At 46.2% G+C, this 16876-nt stretch overlaps 2 protein-coding genes across 2 annotated transcripts in view; one reads left to right on the top strand and one right to left on the bottom strand.

Moving 5' to 3' along the window:
• Positions 1–2732: 2732 nt before the first annotated feature.
• Positions 2733–8921, top strand: LOC112872436 (11-beta-hydroxysteroid dehydrogenase 1B-like). Its single transcript, XM_025935508.1, has 6 exons — positions 2733–3091; positions 5443–5635; positions 6983–7068; positions 7547–7678; positions 8011–8175; positions 8260–8921. The coding sequence occupies exons 1-6, from the start codon at positions 2894–2896 to the stop codon at positions 8554–8556; spliced, it is 1071 nt and encodes a 356-aa protein (XP_025791293.1). The 5' UTR covers positions 2733–2893; the 3' UTR covers positions 8557–8921.
• A 5195-nt stretch (positions 8922–14116) lies between these two features.
• Positions 14117–16876, bottom strand: part of LOC112903717 — a 38576-nt gene continuing 35816 nt past the window's right edge. The window contains exons 2-3 of the mRNA XM_025972941.1: positions 15481–15815; positions 14117–14425 (exon numbers count right to left, since the gene is read on the bottom strand). Of these exons, the coding sequence (XP_025828726.1) occupies positions 14117–14425; positions 15481–15815 (644 nt within the window). The remainder of the gene's footprint in view (positions 14426–15480; positions 15816–16876) is intronic.

Here is a 16876-nt window from a genome sequence, read left to right as displayed (position 1 = left end):
GTCGACGGCGACGTGTTCGTCGGATCGATCAGCTCCTCGTCGTCGTCGGTGGCGGCGGCCGTGGCTACGTACTCAGGTCATTAATAACGGGTTCTTCTCGGCACCTCCCTTCCCTTCTCGTCAGCCGCCGCGACCGGGCGCCATGGTGAATCCCGAGCACGCCGACCCACCGTCAGTCCGTGTCGCTTCTCGCTTGAGCCAGCCATGTCGATCTGATGGTATTGTGTGACAGTGTGAGATGATGCCTGTTGTGCGCTTGGTCTCCGATTCGAGGTTGAATTGGTCGCTGCGGCCATCTGTGCTAGCATGGGCGGCAGCAGGCCGGTGGCTACGGTCGAGTTGAACCTGCCAGTAGCTAGCTGCCTCGGCACCAGTCAGTACGTGAGGTCGGCGGCCACGAAGGAACCGTGCGGCGGTGGTGGTGGCGCTGCTCTCCCAATCGGGCCTCGGCTTGCACCATGTCGGCCGGCGACGAAGACGGGATCGACGAGGCCAACGGTTGATTGCTTGCGCGTCGTGGGCGGCGGGGCAATGCACGGAGTGGAAGCACAACAGCCATCGCCGCCGGCCTGTTTCTTCAGAACGTGTTTGGGCGGGTGTGTGCCAGTTGTGGGCCGGAATAGTGCCCGTGTTTTACTGGCAGAATGCCCGTGCTACGATCCGTACGTCGCGGACTCTTGCATATCTGTCACGGGCCTCGGCTTCGGAGCTGCACGCACCCGCCGCCATGGCGAGACCGAGGCACCGACGCCATCACTGCGTGCCGCTCGGGTCACCGTCACATCGTTCAATCCAAGCATATTACGTCCTATCGTGTACTCGTCTTTGACTAGCCCTGTGCTCCATGCTTTGCTGGTCGAGGTTGAATTGGTCCCTGCAGCTGCAGGCCGCAGCCATCTTCGGCAGCATGGGCAAGCAGGTTAGCACGCAGGGCCCGCGGCTAGCTAGACGACGGAACTAGTGGATTCACTTTGCCAATAGCTGCTCGCTCGCCGGTCATCAGCAGTGAGGTCGGCATAAAGCGACCCTGCGGTCATTTTCGGCACCCACACGACGCGCCTGCATCGATCCCATCCCTGACGCGAAGCGATGTATCGATCTAGCCGGTTTCGATCCAGTACACCAAAATCAGTCAAAAAGTTTATACACGAAGAACAAGCTTAAGGCATACGTCGCCGATGCGTCAGACGACGACCAAGGCAGCTAGCTCTAGCTGAAGGTCAAATAAAAGCGTCTCGCAGATGACCTAGCTGACGGTCCAGCGGATATAAGACAACAAATAAAGGTAGCAGAAGATGTCCATCGTCAAAGGGTGACACGACGGTCGACGGCCATCGTCTCCGATCGGCCCCAAATTTCCGTCGCGGCTTGCGTGCAGCAGGCTGCTACTTCCTCCGGTGTCTCGCAGGCTTTGCAGATGCAGTTGCCTGCACGCATTCAAGTCGCCGGCCGGGCACCCCGCATCGCTGGACCCGAGGGTCGTCGCCGCTCGCCGGCCGGCCGCTGCTCTGACGCCCCGGGGTGTAGCTGATGGGTGGGCTGACCACGGCACGGCAGTAGGGACACCTGCGCACTCCATTGAATCTGCTCAGCTGAACCTCACCAACCCAACCACCCTCCCCTGCGCATGTCCTCACAATACTGTTGGAGCATGTAGGGGAACATGTGCATGCTTCTCTGCGCCGTTATACTCTGAACCACATTTTCTGAGAACCTACTATCTGACAAAAAAGTACGCACATCTTGCACTGCCCCAAAATATGAGCACGACAAAACAACACATAATACGTGTCTTCCTTCAAGAACGAAAAGCATTTAGTTTAGGGGGGAAATCAAATTTCATATATTGTGAAGATATGTTTGAAACACATCGCCACCACACCCTCGACCAGTACTTGCAGAGATAACAACAATCATGGCAGAGTTAAGCACGGCGCTCAGAACTGAATCCTTCAATTTGACCGTCAGCGGCTTTCGGCTTTTTTCAAGATGTGGATGTCAGTCGCATTCAATCCTATATTTACCACGGTGCCGCTAGGGCACCGATCGAGGCAGTAAATTCTTGCGGTTGTTTGGTGAGCAGGTGCCTTCTGGACTCTTCGTCGGCTGGTTATTCTTACCGGTACGTCCTGGCAGCACCGGCTAGCTGGCTGCGCCTCTCATCTGTACTCCGTGCAAGCCTCGATCGATCATCAGGTTTGCAGACGTACGTTTTATCATTTTATTACCAGGGTAATAATCGCAAGGTAAGCACGCGTAGGCAGTAAACCCTATCGATCTCCAACAATCTAGGGCATACTGGAAGCTAGGCCAGCGCGGCGCCCGTGGGGGCGGAATGGGCATGGCTGATCGAGCTCGTGACGACGGCGGCGGCCGGCATTTACTCCGGCCACCGCCGCCTGATCGACCTCCCTAGCTGCAACACTAGCTACACGGATCTAGGCCCCGTCTGAGGTTGCATCCCATCACCACCAGCCACGGCGAGCCAAGAAAACAGGCCGGGCTCGCTCCTGTACACGGGCGTACATTGACCACTGACTCCACGGGTGGTCGTCGTCTAGACTCTAGAGGAAAAAAAAGAAATTTGTTTGGAATAAATTGCCGTATTATTATATCGTATGTGTTCCCCTATAGGTGCAGCGACCCCCACCAACCAATCAATTCCCAGCCAGCCTCCCCGGCCAGCCGGCAGCCCATAAATACGCACCCCCACGGGCTCCCACACCGCCCGCCGCCGCCGCCTCTCCTCCACCTGATCCTTCTTCTTCTCTTCCGCTGCGCTACCACCGCCGTTGCTTCTTGTAAAGGAGGGGAGGCCGGGCGGCCGGGCGGCGAGCAAGCAAAGAAGGAAGGCGAGAGCGCACAGAGCTAGATCGGTAAGCCGGCCGGCAAGATGAGCAAGGAGGCGGCGGTGAACGTGTTCCTTAGCTGCTTCATGCACGTGGGCCTCGCGTTGGTGCTCCTCGTCTACCTCCCGGCGGCGTCCCTCTGCCGCCTCCTCGCCCGCGTCTTCGTCCGCCCATTCGCCAGGGGCGAGGACCTCCGCGGCAAGGTCGTGCTCGTCACCGGCGCCTCCTCCGGCATCGGCGAGGTCAGTCGTCAGTTCTCAAAACATCAGTCACTGCTAGCTGCTAGCTCTAGCTCGCATCTGCACGTACGGTCTCTCCTCCGTCTATCTGCTCAGTGCATTTGCTCTGGGGAGGAAGATGACGACCCGGCCGGGGCCGGCTGTCAGAGCCTGAGGTCTTTTACTAGGCGTGAATGCTTGTACAGTACATGCAAGGCTTTATGGAAAGACGCAGCTGCTTCCCTTGCTTCTTTTCTTCTTCTTCTTTTTTTGAAAAAAGATTGTGTGGTACTCTTCTTCTTCCAAGGGTTGTGTTTGATCGGCTTGGTTTTAGAAGTTGAGGCCGTCCTGGTGGCACGGAACGGGACGGTGCAGCTTTTATATATATGTGCAGGGGTGGTTGAACTCGGTGTAATGCGGTTTAGAAACCATATGCATGGGAGTACTCTTGATTTGTTTGGTGACCTACCTTTGTGCTGCTCTGAATCTGAAGCTCGCAAAGGTTAGCTGCTGCATTCTTTTCCGAGCGATGATGGAAGTAGCTAGTACAGGCTACTACTGGGCCTCACACAAGAACGTAGCTGCAGGGTGTGTCTATAAATCTGCACCTGTGACGATTGTGACGTGCGCGCATGATCCAATTGTGAGGGAATCTAATCACACCGTTTGCACGTGTTAGGGCCATATAAACACCTTGCCAGACATTTTTAGCCTTGCTAATTTGGTGGTAGCATAGCATGCAACTATTTGCTGTTCTCTAGCTGTTTATATTTGGGAGATGAGACTTTTTTTTCCATAATGGTGAACAAGTTAAATTTCTTTCCCACATAGCTTTGTCTTTTGCTAAGACTTTTCTTTTATTTTTTTAGAGAAAAACTTTTCATTTATTTTTGAAGATGTCATTAGTAATAATAGCTTAAGCAAGATGAGCTGATGAAGTTTGTTTACGTGATCATGGATCTTTGCACAGGCAGCACGCATTCGCGTCCACAAAAATAGTAAAGCACCAATCAGTACACTTGCCGCCATATAAATATATTAGCATTAGTCGGGATAGATCTTCCATGAAAAATCTCCCGCTCAGCTAGCGCATCTAATTTATGAACACCAACCCTTAGTGACCCAATGAATCGGAACCCTTTTAACACCGCAATTGACTCCTATCTTCTTCAAGAATAAAGGCAGGGTCCCGGGCCATGACAGACTATGCGAAACCGTATCAAAATAAGGCCGGGCAACAAGTCGCCTGGTCTAGCTCTAGCATCACACACTAGCTAGAAAAACTACATCGATCCTTTTCTTCAGGGAAAAAAACAAGAAACAATAGAAGGTAAGTACCCAAAAAATGATTTTTAACTACAGCGTAACAAGGGGTACAACTGATACCAGTACTCTAATGTTTTTATAAGAATTCATTAGGATTTGAAAAAGTGTTAAGAAGTAAGCTTTATCTACTAAAATCATCCCTTACCAAAAAGAGAAGTGAATATGAATGTACTGGTACAGCTTTTAATTTTGAAACATGCAAATTATTTGACTACTTACTGAACAAGCTTATAAATGTTGTCTGACTTCTACAAAAAAATGCCCATGAAAGAGACCTAAAAGTTCACTGTGGGAATTGTTGATTGCTATTAACGTCGATGTTGGAAGCTGATGTTGCGCGCAGCTGTTTATTAGGGTCGTTGGATCCCCCTGGCGCTAAGTCATAAATTTTGCACCGGCCGTCTCATAACTCCTGGCAGCATGCATGGACCTCTCCGGAAACCTGTGGTTGCATTGCATGCAGTTCTTGGCGTGCTATCAGTGCTATCCATGGCTGCCGAAATGAAAAGCAATCCCCAGCTGACAGAGCACCGATGGATTGCTAGCTCCTGAGCCCCAGCTGCATGTGGCTCTACAGTCACTGGAAACGATGCAAGCCCATTCATGGCGGCCCTGAACCATCAGTCGTAACACTGTCTGCTATAGCTCCGAGTACTAGTAGTTACTGTTCCCTGTCCTCCCATCTTCATTTCGTGATGTGAACCAAACGGTGCCAGATCGACACAGTGGAAGCTAGAAGGGTACATACACATCTGAGAGTGATGACAAATGTGTACAGCGGTAGCGACAGGAGCACTGCATGCTTTCAGAATCTCGAAACTGCAGAATTACACAAAAGTGACTCGTCTTTGTTTAGAAAGCCTAACAATTTAATTAGATCGCAATCTGTTCTTTCGGTCAGAGCGTGTTACAGGAGTCTGGAAAGGGCAGCAAGGTTTTTGGCTTTTGTGCTACACAGTTGGTATCATTTGCTGACCATCTGCATATCCCATGATCGATCTGGGAGCTGATGAACTCTTGTGAATCTGATGATGTATATAAATCCACAGCACCTGGTGTACGAGTACGCGAGGAAGGGCGCGTGCGTGGCGCTGGTGGCGCGGACGGAGATCGCGCTGCGCGCCGTGGCCAAGACGGCGCGCGACCTCGGCGCCCCCGACGTGCTGGTCGTGCCGGCTGACATCACCAAGGTGGACGAGGCCAAGCGCGCCGTCGAGGAGACCGTCGCACACTTTGGCAAGCGTACGTCCATCGGTTTATATATTTATATATATATACATCTATCTCAAATTCCTGCTCCTTTAATGCTGTACAAACACGACGTTTACGAAGTTAACAAGGACGTCACGAGAGGTTGAGTGGTTACGGTGGCCGGAAGTGTCACCGCCAGTGCAAGGATCATATCTTGCCGGTTGGTAGATGTCACTGCTTAATTGGTAGGAGTAGTGATGAACAGTAGTAGCACAGTTTACTGAACTGAACATCCAAGCAGCACAACCTAGCAGGCGTGCAACTGTCTCGAGTTCGTTTCACGTCCGTGTTATCTATTAAAGGTGCCTCTAATGTTCCAGCTTCTTCTCTTCCAGTCAACTTAATCAGGGCTAGGTGCTGGAGTAGTAGGGCTGCTGAATACATTTGGTGTTTCCGGTTTTTCTTTCTTTCTGCGGCCTGCAGGAACACTTGATAATCTAGTACTACGATTCAACAAAAGTCAAAGTATTTTACTACTAAATTAAATGCCTGTCCTTGATGAATCATTTGTTGCGTGCAAGTGTTAGTAGTGTTCGTTCCCCAGATGACACAACATATAGGGCCATAGGCTACTATATATGCAGTACCCAATTTCATTACTCAAGAGGGACTTCCAAAATCTAGAAGCCGTCTCAAGAGAGGCTCTCGTGCACAATTCTTTATAGTACTAAGGTACAACTAATAGCGCCTGATAAAGGAAAAAAAAAGTCTAGTAGGTTGATTGGGGAGTCGTACCATCTATTTGGGAGGTAATAGTGCCTATTCTAGTTTTGCTTGGAATCAGTGGTTACAAATAAACTAATAAATGAAATTCCCTGTAATCATCAACCCTTGATACAGTCCAGGTCACTGGTAGATGAGGGTAGCTGGCCCAGGACCATGTGGGTGCAAATTGCATTCAGGGATAGTGAAGTGAAGGTCTTGTCGTCCAATTTGGTTGATAGGAATGTTAGAGCTACTTACAAGCCAGCCTAAAGTAGTACCAGCAAGAGGATCCTTCATCTTGTTAATCATTTGTTGGTTAATCCTACCAAGTAATTTAAGAGAATATCACAAATTAAAAGAGTAGCACGTTTGTAAGTATTGATCATGTAGTCTAAATCTAAACGAGACTAGCTACATATAAATATTTGGTATCCTATACCCTTTTAAATAAAGGGAACAATAGATTTTAGTACCTGTTCCAAATTATTGCAGGTTTTTTTTGTTTGATAGTGAAATGGTTCAAGAATATCTGTATTTTAAGTTAAAATAGAAACTCAGCTAGCGTGATACTCAATGCTGTGTTTCTTTCTTGTCCTTTGTAATTCGTACTAACTGTGATGTATGTTTCCACAGTGAACCACCTGGTTGCCAACGCGGGAATCTGGTCCAGCTGCTTCTTTGAAGAAATCACCAACATAACCGCCTTCCACAATGTCATCGTAAGAGATCTACTCGACAAAACTACTCTTACCTTAGTTGGGAATTTTTTCATGAGAAAATTGCAGATCATTAATATATATATATATATTTCTCTCTACACCAAAGTTTGGATTTTCCCACGCCTAGAAAAACTAATGACGACCCTTTGCATTCTTTTTCTTTTCTGATTTTAGAACCTGAACTAATAGGTCTTGGATTCTTAGATTCACGTCGCACTCACACACCGTTACATGATGCATTCATATGCGCCTATCAGCGACCACAACTTAACATTCTCTCCAATAGACAAGTCCTCCACTGTAGAGCCTTCAACGCTACAGCCAGCCAATTAAATTGGATTAGCTTTCGAATTTATAGCACATTTCCAAGTCAATTTGGTGTCATCATTTTCACATCTAAAAAAATCTTTGTGCTACTACTTTTTTATGTCAATATGTCTGTTACTTGAACATTTTGTGATGGGGTGTATGCCTGCAGGATCTAAACTTCTGGGGCGCCGTCTACCCGACCTATTTCGCACTGCCGTACCTCAAGGCTAGCCGCGGGAACATCGTCGTCACCTCCTCCGTCGCCGGCAGGGTGCCTACCGCCAGGATGAGCTTCTACAACGTAAGCTACTAATTCTGCTCACCAAACACCCTGTGTGGGTGTGCCAACTACACCAATTACATACAGATGATTCTGGTGATCTAATTATTGACAGAAGCAGGCTGGCGATCTAGAATGATCAGACATGATTTAGTTCAGCTACCTAGTTAGTTTGATTGGATGCATGTGTCACTACATCAGTCAGGACTTAAGAGTAGTAGTGCCCTACATGAACATAAATTCTTTAATTTCTGTCGCCAGATGCGACATTGATTCTGAGAATTCAGATCGCAGTAGGTCTACACATCAGCTGTTGCATGCCTAGTTAGATTTTCGATTGTATAATTTTTCAGGCAAGCAAAGGAGCTGTGATTCGGTTCTACGAGACCCTGAGGGCTGAGCTGGGGTCCCACGTCCGGGTCACCATCCTGATGCCGGGGTACGTCGTCTCCAACCTCACCAAGGGCAAGGGCCTCCAGAAGGACGGCCATGTCGGCATCGACGAGGAGGCCCGCGACGTAAGCTCCTATTCCCCTCCTCTCCTCAACATTCACTGTACATTTTTACCATTGAAGAGGAGGAGCATGCACACATGTGTGCAGATCAACGTCGGGCCGCTGCCGGTGGGCAAGACGGAGTCGCTGGCGGCGGCGGTGGTGGCGAGCGTGCGGCGCGGGGACTACTACGTGACGTGGCCCGGGTGGTACTGGCCGTTCCACATGGTGATGTGCGCGGCGCCGGAGCTGGTGGACTGGTTCTCCCGGACGTTCTACGTGTCCAAGTCCGGGGAGCAGGACGGCGGCGCCGCGCTGAGCAAGAAGATCCTCGAGGCAGTCGGCGGGAAGAAGTTCCTCTACCCCAAGACCATCCGCTCCCAGGCCGCCATGGCAGCTCACTGACTGGACTCGATCGTCAAGGCGCTCGCCACATAAATTTATTTATATATATATATATATATAAACACGCATGGTCTGTTGTTGTGTTAGTACGGTCGGAAGATCAAAGGGGCTGGTGAAATGGGTGCATGGTGGGTCGACACTGCATTTTTTATTCGTTTTATTTTTCAGTTTTCTCTTGTTTTCTTCTCTCTTTTATTTACAATTTACAAGTGATCCATGTGATGTGAATTAATAGGAATGTTGTTTATTGGTGGTATATGGGCCCTGCGTTAAAAGTCGGGTCTAGATGCAAATTGCAAAGTTGATGTATCTAAACAACCACATTTATTGATCTGAAGCAGCTAATAATGTGGTATCAACAAGTACGAATATCTGGTACTTAGTCTTGTTTTTCTTTGGAAAGAGGTGAAGCAATTCTAGAGTAAGCCAGCTAGCTTGTTAGACACAGTTTGACAAATGACAAGAGACGCTTTTTTTTGAAGGAGACAAGAGGCATGCTGGCAATACTGAAATATCGTTTTTGAGCCGAGTGAAACGGGCTCATTGACACACTGGGCCAGGCAGCCTGCAGGAAATCCAGAGCGCCCTTGAGTTAGCACACTGGGCCAGACACACTGAGCCGAGTGAAGCGGGCTTATTTATACACTGGGCCAAACAGCCCACATGCTCGTGCAGGGTCCCAGACGCAGCCCAGTCACGAATTTTTTTTAAAAAAGGGATAAAAAAAAAATTCGAAAAAGGGGTGGCCGTTGGGAAAATTTAGGGAAATGGGTGCCTCCCGCCCGCTGAACGGGCGGGACGCGTGGGGCCCGGGACATCCCGCCCACCCAGCGGGCGGCATGTCACCCGAGGGCCTCTTCGCAAATAATTTCTTCGCGAAGAGGTCCCTGGGAGGGCATCCCGCCCAACCAAAGGGCGGGATGCATCCCGCCCTTTGGTCGGGCGGGATGTCCCCCCACCGGCTATTTAAGCCCCAACCTGCCCCAAAAATGCCATTTTATCCAGCAAAAATCAAAAAAAAGAGAAAGAGAGGAGAGGAAGAGAGAAGAGGAAGCGGCGAAGCCCTGTCCACACGTCGATTTTGAGGTATATTCTCGTTCTAGCCATATAAGTACTTGAAAATAACTATAATTTAGGAAATATTTGATAGAGTAGTTATATTTTGAATAGTTTTAGTATTTTCATTTGTTTTTAGTATAATTTATAATCTGAATAGTTTAGAATCTGTAAAATATAATCTGAGAGTCGCTGAAATTTAGGATCGTCGTTCGTTGTGTATTAATATGTAGTGTAACTAGTTTATTAATGATTGACAGATATGTCTTCCGAGAAGGGTATTTTCAGTATATATTACGGAGAAGGAAATGTGATTTATGGGCCGAATGGGGTAGATTTAAGTGAATTCAACTGTGCGGTCAGAGGAATTACCAGACCGCACGAGAGGACATTTGAATCCCTATGCAACTGGTTAATGAGGGGACTAAGGATTAATCAGGAGACACACACTGTGAGTGTTCAATGCGTCATAAATCGTACCACTCACGCTTTGATCTGGGAGCTTATGCCACTTGCAAGCAACGAGGACTGGCTAACTTATCTGCAAAATGCAAGTCATTGGCAGTGGCCACTGGTACTCCTTGTCAGTGTGCACTAAAACCCTCCTTTGATAAACATTGAAGCTGGTCCGGGGGATGAAAATATTGATGAAGAAGTCGAGGAGGCAAACATTGAGGCAGGTGGCACCGCAGCACCTCAATGCGTGGCTGATGAGGGGGAGAACATACCCTTTATTGTTGAACAGCTGCAAGACGAAGAACGTGAATTGGATGAAGCAATGAATGCCGATTCGTCTGATGATGACGATGATGTGCCTCAAGATTGGGTAAGCAGCGACTTCAGTCATCTTGTCGTAGATGACGGATGTAGCTGGCCTTCGGATTGCAGGGAGAATGAAATTATCCAGGGTGCAAGGTACCACTCAATTGAAGAGGTGAAGGAAGCTGTTAAGTGCTGGTCTCTCTCTCTTATGCGAGAGTTTAAGACAGTCGAGTGCAAATCTCGTAAGTACGATGTAGTATGTGTGAAGGATGGCTGTCCATGGCGGGTGCATGCCTACAAGGGTAAATGGAAAGATTATTGGGAATGCTCCATTGTCACTCAGCACACTTGTCATTTGCCTGGGGTGCAGAAGAGCCATCGCAACCTCACGTCGCAATACATCGCAAATGAGATGTACGGGACGATAGTACAGAACTTGTCATATGAACCAAAGTCTATTATCAGGTACATTCAGGAAAAGTACAAGTATACCATCTCATACAGTAAGGCGTGGAGTGCAAAACAAAAGGTGTTGGAGATGAGGTTTGGTACGTTCGAGGCTGCATATGATAATGTTCCTCGAATGCTGGCCGTCCTATGTCAGAGAAATCCTGAAAGCTACTATGACCTGAAAACTCTAGACAGAGGAGAAGGTCCGCCCCACATATTGCAGCGGGTCTTTTTCAGCTTGGGTCCATGCATTAACGCATTCCATCACTGCCGGCCTATCCTGTGCATCGACGGGACCTTTCTCACAGGAAAGTATAGATTGCAAATGCTGACAGCTATTGGAGTGGATGGAAACAATCAATTGCTGCCTGTTGCTTTTGCTTTTGTTGAGAGTGAGAACACAGACAGTTGGTACTGGTTTCTGGAACGGGTTAAGCTTGCAGTCGTTCGGGATAGGGAAGATGTCTGCCTGATTCATGATCGTCACGCCGGCATACTGAGGGCAATTCTAGATTTGCAGCAGGGGTGTGTGGAGACCGGAGAGCCGCCCAAGTGGCGTGATATTCGCAGTAGGTGGTGCATGAGGCATATCGGTGCAAACTTTTTCAGGCAATTCAAGAACAAGCACCTTATGGATATGTTCAAGAGGCTATGCAAGGAAACGAATCAGCAAATATTTAACAAGCAGTGGCAGAAACTTGATGAACTGACCGGGAAGAAAAGAGCCGAGGACGCATCAAAAAACATAACTGCACAGGATGAAGCAGAGGCTTTGTGCTCTTTGCCAACAGATACTGCACGTACTCGCAGAAGATCTGGGTCAGCGGTGAAAAAATTTTCTGAATGGATTGAGAATGAACCTAAGGAGAAGTGGGCGTTACTTTATGATACCGATGGTGCAAGGTACGGTATAATGACCACCAACTTTCGCCGAAGTTTACAATTGGGTGCTGCGAGGTGTTCGTGGGCTTCCACTGGTTGCAATTGTTGAATTCATTGTCCGCGGGTGTACCGATTACTTTCGGGAGCGGTTCACTAAAAATCAGATATTCATGCGAGATCCAGACAGAAATTTCGGATTCAAGGTAACAGAATATATGACTAAGAAGGCAGAAAGCGCCCGGCTACACCATGTACGGCAATGTGGAACACATGAGCTCAAGTTTGAGGTATCTCCTAAAGATAGGGCGCGACATGGCATGAGACGTCAAACTCCTGTAAAGGAGTGCATTCTCATATTATTTTATTTTAAATGGCTTCATGTATTGTACTATCGTAATATTTAGATTCTACGTTGCAAACGTTATCGTTTAACTATCTTCGTACGAGTTTTAGATACCGTAATCTTCTTTGGAAAATTGAATTAAAATTTTATGTGCATACATAAGAGTATGGCGAATGAATCTTATATTTGAAAAAATTCTGAATTTCAAATAGTTTCTGAAACAAATAATCTAAGAAAAAATATAACAAAAATGGACCAGGAGCATAAGATTATAGGTTTTATAACTTTATAGGTTTTAGAACTTTGACTATATATTAGATATTAAATAATATCACATTAGAGAATAACAATAGATTTTAATTAGAAAAGGGTTATAATTAGGTTTAGTTAACATTTCAAATTTGAAAAATTCAAGACAAAAGAAGTTAAATTTACATCAAATTTGAGTTTGAAACTTTGCACAAAGGTACCTAGAGTTTATAGAATAGTCATACCAAACTTCATAAACAACAAAGCATGAAATCCTAAAGTTAAGCATAAACTTTCCTTAATCTTAATTTTAAAATAGGGGTAAAAGTATTTTGTTTCAAACTAAACTCCATTAACAAAAGTTACAGAGTTTGAAATCTAGGTTCTAACAAAACTAGTTTTGCTATTTTTGGATTTTTCTGTGAATTGTTACGAATTTTGGAAGCCAGAAAACACACACACATGAAATAGCAGTGCACGGCATCCCGCCCAGTGGCCGGGCGGGACGCCTGCTTCAGGGACCTCTTCGCGAATAAAAAAAGTTTTCTTATTCGTGAAGAGGTCCCTGGAAATTTTTTTTGAGCATCCCGCCCTATGGTTGGGCGGGAGGCTGCTTTCCGCCCTTTCAGCGGGCGGGAGGCACCCATTTCTCTAAATTTCTCCAACTGGCACCCCTTTTTCGAATTTTGTTTTTTTTTAATCCCCTTTTTACAAAAAAACTCCACGTGTTCCCATGCACGGGCTGGAGGATGCATAAGATTTTTGTGAAGCACAACACATTGCGTGACTGCTCGCTTGCTGACGCTGGATGTTGACTACGCTCAATTGAGGAGCTGCACTGTATCTAGTCTTTGGTACGGTGCGTCAATCTGAATGACTATATCGAACAACCTTGACTAGAGTGTTGACTAGTCAAATGAACCGCGCATCCGGTGCCCGTGCCACTGGTAGGATCTATCTATATAACTGTTAGAAATCTTTAGTTGAGCCCAACTTTATGGTCTGCTGAGCACCACATAGAGTAACGGGGATTCCAACTCATTACTCGTCAAGTATGTCCTTTTCTATCTACGCACTTTCATACATACATCTATACATGCAACATAAGAACAAAAAGTTAGAAGAAGATATAGATTCTGCTCTCTTTGTTTCTTTACATTTTTCCTTTTCCCTGACTTGAGTTTTCCTCCTTATGCAGTATGGTACTTTTTTTTTGTTTCTGTTTCCTAGAGGAATGTAGGTCACCTGTGGTTTTTAAGAGTTCGAAAACATATCGCCTGATAAAATAATTTTTTGATTATTTTGTTGATGTAATTAATGGCCTATAATGAGAAATCATTCAATTGGAATGAGGCGAATTACATGGATCCTCATTGGGTGCTTTTGTTTGGTCTAGTGTTGTCAATCCTTTTGGCTAGCCCTGTATGGTTCCCAAAGTTTCATGATCCCGTAACATACAAATAGTATCAAAGAGAAGATAAATAGAGGAAAATACCAAAATAAGGAAAGATAATGCAAATTATGCAATGGTGGGTACATAATTAAGAGTCTCAATTGGGTGCTAACTTAGTATTTGCAAGAACGCAAACACAGAGCTTCCAGATATGTTGTAATGTTTCAGCGACCTATAGCGTTTAGGACACTATCAGACCAAAGATCCAAGGGGGGGGGGGGGGGGGGCACTTCATTTTGAAGTAAAGATAGCTGAACCGCGTACCAAAGTCAACCGGCGGTGTTCTATTACGACATGACTCCAACACCTTATTACACAATATTATTATCCTTCTCACACTCATGCAACATGGCTGATATCCTCACTCACTTGCCCACCCCCCTGGAGTTTGCCTCCACGTTGGTGCTGCGATCCCTACCCTCTTCATCATCCTTTGCATTCTGTAATGGTATGTCGGTGAGGATGTTTGAGCTGGCGATTCCCTTGGAATTTCCCTGCTCAAGAAAGTTGTAGAAGGGGATCTGCCCTCCCTCTGCAATGTTGTAAACCTGAGTGACGACACGTGGCATGTGCTTCTTCTTCTTGTAGATGCGGCAGACAACCCAAGATTCATCTGGATTTACCAGGACTGGAACCTTGGAATTGTTGAGAGCTTCAGATAGATTGTCATTTTTCTGCGGACATGGTTAGAACACTGTGAATAATAATGCATTCCTACATCAGAAGAGCAACTATATATGCTTGACACACAAACTGAGTTTGAGGTTAGTTATGTACGAATAACCGAATTGGATGGTATAACTATTTTTTATCATCATATTTATCTCATAAGTGACAAACGGTCAGCACGAAACAAATAGTTTTTGATATGCTCTATAACAAAATTTCTATATTAGAATCAGTGCCAGAAATGTGACTGAAAACAACCCACGAGAAATAGGATGGCGACACGTGCTAACTGTTGGATCGGTAGTCAAGCTTACTCGTAAGGAAACCGATAAAGAAATCCTTTTTATACTACAATTTTGAATCTTTAGATGATCCCGCCAGAGGATGACCAACTGTTTTCACCCACACCGCAAATTTGGTAGGAGCACAAGAAACAGGATGGCGACACATGCTAACTATTGGATCGGTAGTCAAACTTACTCGTAAGGAAACCGACAAAGAAACTCCCTTTATACTATAATTTCGAATCTTTGGATGATCCCGCGAGAGGATGACCGACTCCTTTCACCCACACTGCAAATTTGGTAGGAGCACGAGAAACAGGATGGCGACACGTGCTAACTGTTCGATCAGTAGTCAAGCTTAAGGAAACCGACAAAGAAACTCTTTTTATACTATAATTTCGAATCTTTGGATGCTCCCACAAGAGGATGACCGACTCCTTTCACCCACACTACAAATTTGGTAGGAGCATGAGAAACAGGATGGTGACACGTGCTAACTGTTGGATCGGTAGTCAAGCTTACCCTTTTTATACCATAATTTCGAATCTTTGGATGATCCCGCCAGAGGCACCCACACCGCAAACTTGAAAGGAGCGGAGCGTGACATTAGCTTTGACACACCTTGACATTAGCTTTGACACACCTCCCCCCCCCCCCAAAAAAAAAAAAAAACTTCCAACGAAATACACAAATAATGAACCAATTCAACTCTGTATATATGCAAAGTCAATCAAGATCAGTCAAGAAAAAAATTCTTTGGATGTGAATCAATGTACCTCGGTGATGGCCGCAGCAGCAGAGCTGGATTCCCCAAAGTTATTGCTTCCACCAGGCCTCATCACACGATAGGGTGTGAGGCCGGCTCCAACAAGGCTGTACTCCTGCATCACCCATTCAGTGTTCTCACCAAAATCTGATTTCCCATGGTAGAACACCAGGGTTTTCTTTGACCCGATCATCAGAGGCTCTCCACCATTGACGCGACTGCAAAAGATCGGCACGTCCTTGCCTGATGTCTTCCAGTGCCCATCACCTGCAGCACGATTCCATTGGTTTCCAAGTGGCCACTTCAGAACTCTCTGAGAAAAAAAATACTTCTCCATGGAACCCTCTGTATTTGGCAAAAAACAATGCAAGAAAAACAAGCAGGTAATTAATTTTTAGCCACCCATAGATCTGGTTGCAGTAGGAACAATAATGAAATGAAATTAGAATAAACACATATTTTTGTTTCTTGAGAAAAAAAAGGTTGGTGTATGTGGAGACGACCTGGTAGTAGCTCCCATGGATTGTGGCTCAGCACGTCAATATCTACTATAAATGATGACGGGAGTGGCGCATTCACCGCACGAGGCCGGAGGTAGTGCAGGACGATTTCCTCATCAGTAGGTCTAAACTTGAAACCTGGTGGTGCGCGTGGAATTGAGGCAGCGTTGACTACAGGTTGCGAGAAAGCCATATGAGTGTGGCTGCGGAAGTGCAGGTGACTAGTGGGCTCTAGTCTAGAGACGATAGAGTGTTTTTGTGATTTGGTGATGGTGATAATAATGATGGAATTGGACAATTATAGCCTTATTATAGGGCCAGGGGACTGTTAACTAGCGTGAAGTTAACTCAAGGTTCATCTCGTCCTGTACATCTTTCTTTCTCTACACATTTTCTTTATTTCTTCTGTTTTAGTTTATTTGGCTTCCCATGCCATAATGCTCTGTAACACGCCACTTATGCTTAAAAGTAGTGTTTGCATCGTCCAAATGTGGAGAAGGGGTAGAGTGAGGGACACTCAAGCTGACGTTTCCACTCTATCTCTAGCTGACGTTTCCACTCTATCTCTTAACTACTCAAAGCTCATTTTCCCCACTATATATGTATCTCTCGGTATCAGAACTTGTTGTGTTCTGACAGAAACAGACAAGTTCACTGGTGTCAATGACTAGGATTGATCCTTTAATTACGTTGTTTTTTTTTCTCCCTTGCTGTTTGATAAAAAATGTCTCATATAGTTACTTTACTCTACCTTTTGTTTAATAATTGGGCATACAGACATATGGCATTGAAACTACGCGTGATGCAGGGTTTCCTGTGGGCCTCTCACTCCAAATTTGATCCTACCTTTATCTTACTGTGCAACTATACGGTTCAATTTTTTCAATGTTTTCCTTGTTTTAATGA

The sequence above is a fragment of the Panicum hallii genome, chromosome 8, assembly GCF_002211085.1.
Source record: "Panicum hallii strain FIL2 chromosome 8, PHallii_v3.1, whole genome shotgun sequence".
NCBI lineage: Eukaryota > Viridiplantae > Streptophyta > Magnoliopsida > Poales > Poaceae > Panicum > Panicum hallii.
This window is presented reverse-complemented; position numbering and strand designations above follow the sequence as displayed.

Coding starts and splice junctions, on each gene's coding strand:
- LOC112872436 (XM_025935508.1), top strand. CDS start 2,894: ATGAGCAAGGAGGCGGCGGTGAACGTGTTCCTTAGCTGCTTCATGCAC. Junction 7,069..7,546: donor CCGCCTTCCACAATGTCATC/GTAAGAGATCTA, acceptor GTATGCCTGCAG/GATCTAAACTTCTGGGGCGC. Junction 8,176..8,259: donor TCGACGAGGAGGCCCGCGAC/GTAAGCTCCTAT, acceptor ACATGTGTGCAG/ATCAACGTCGGGCCGCTGCC.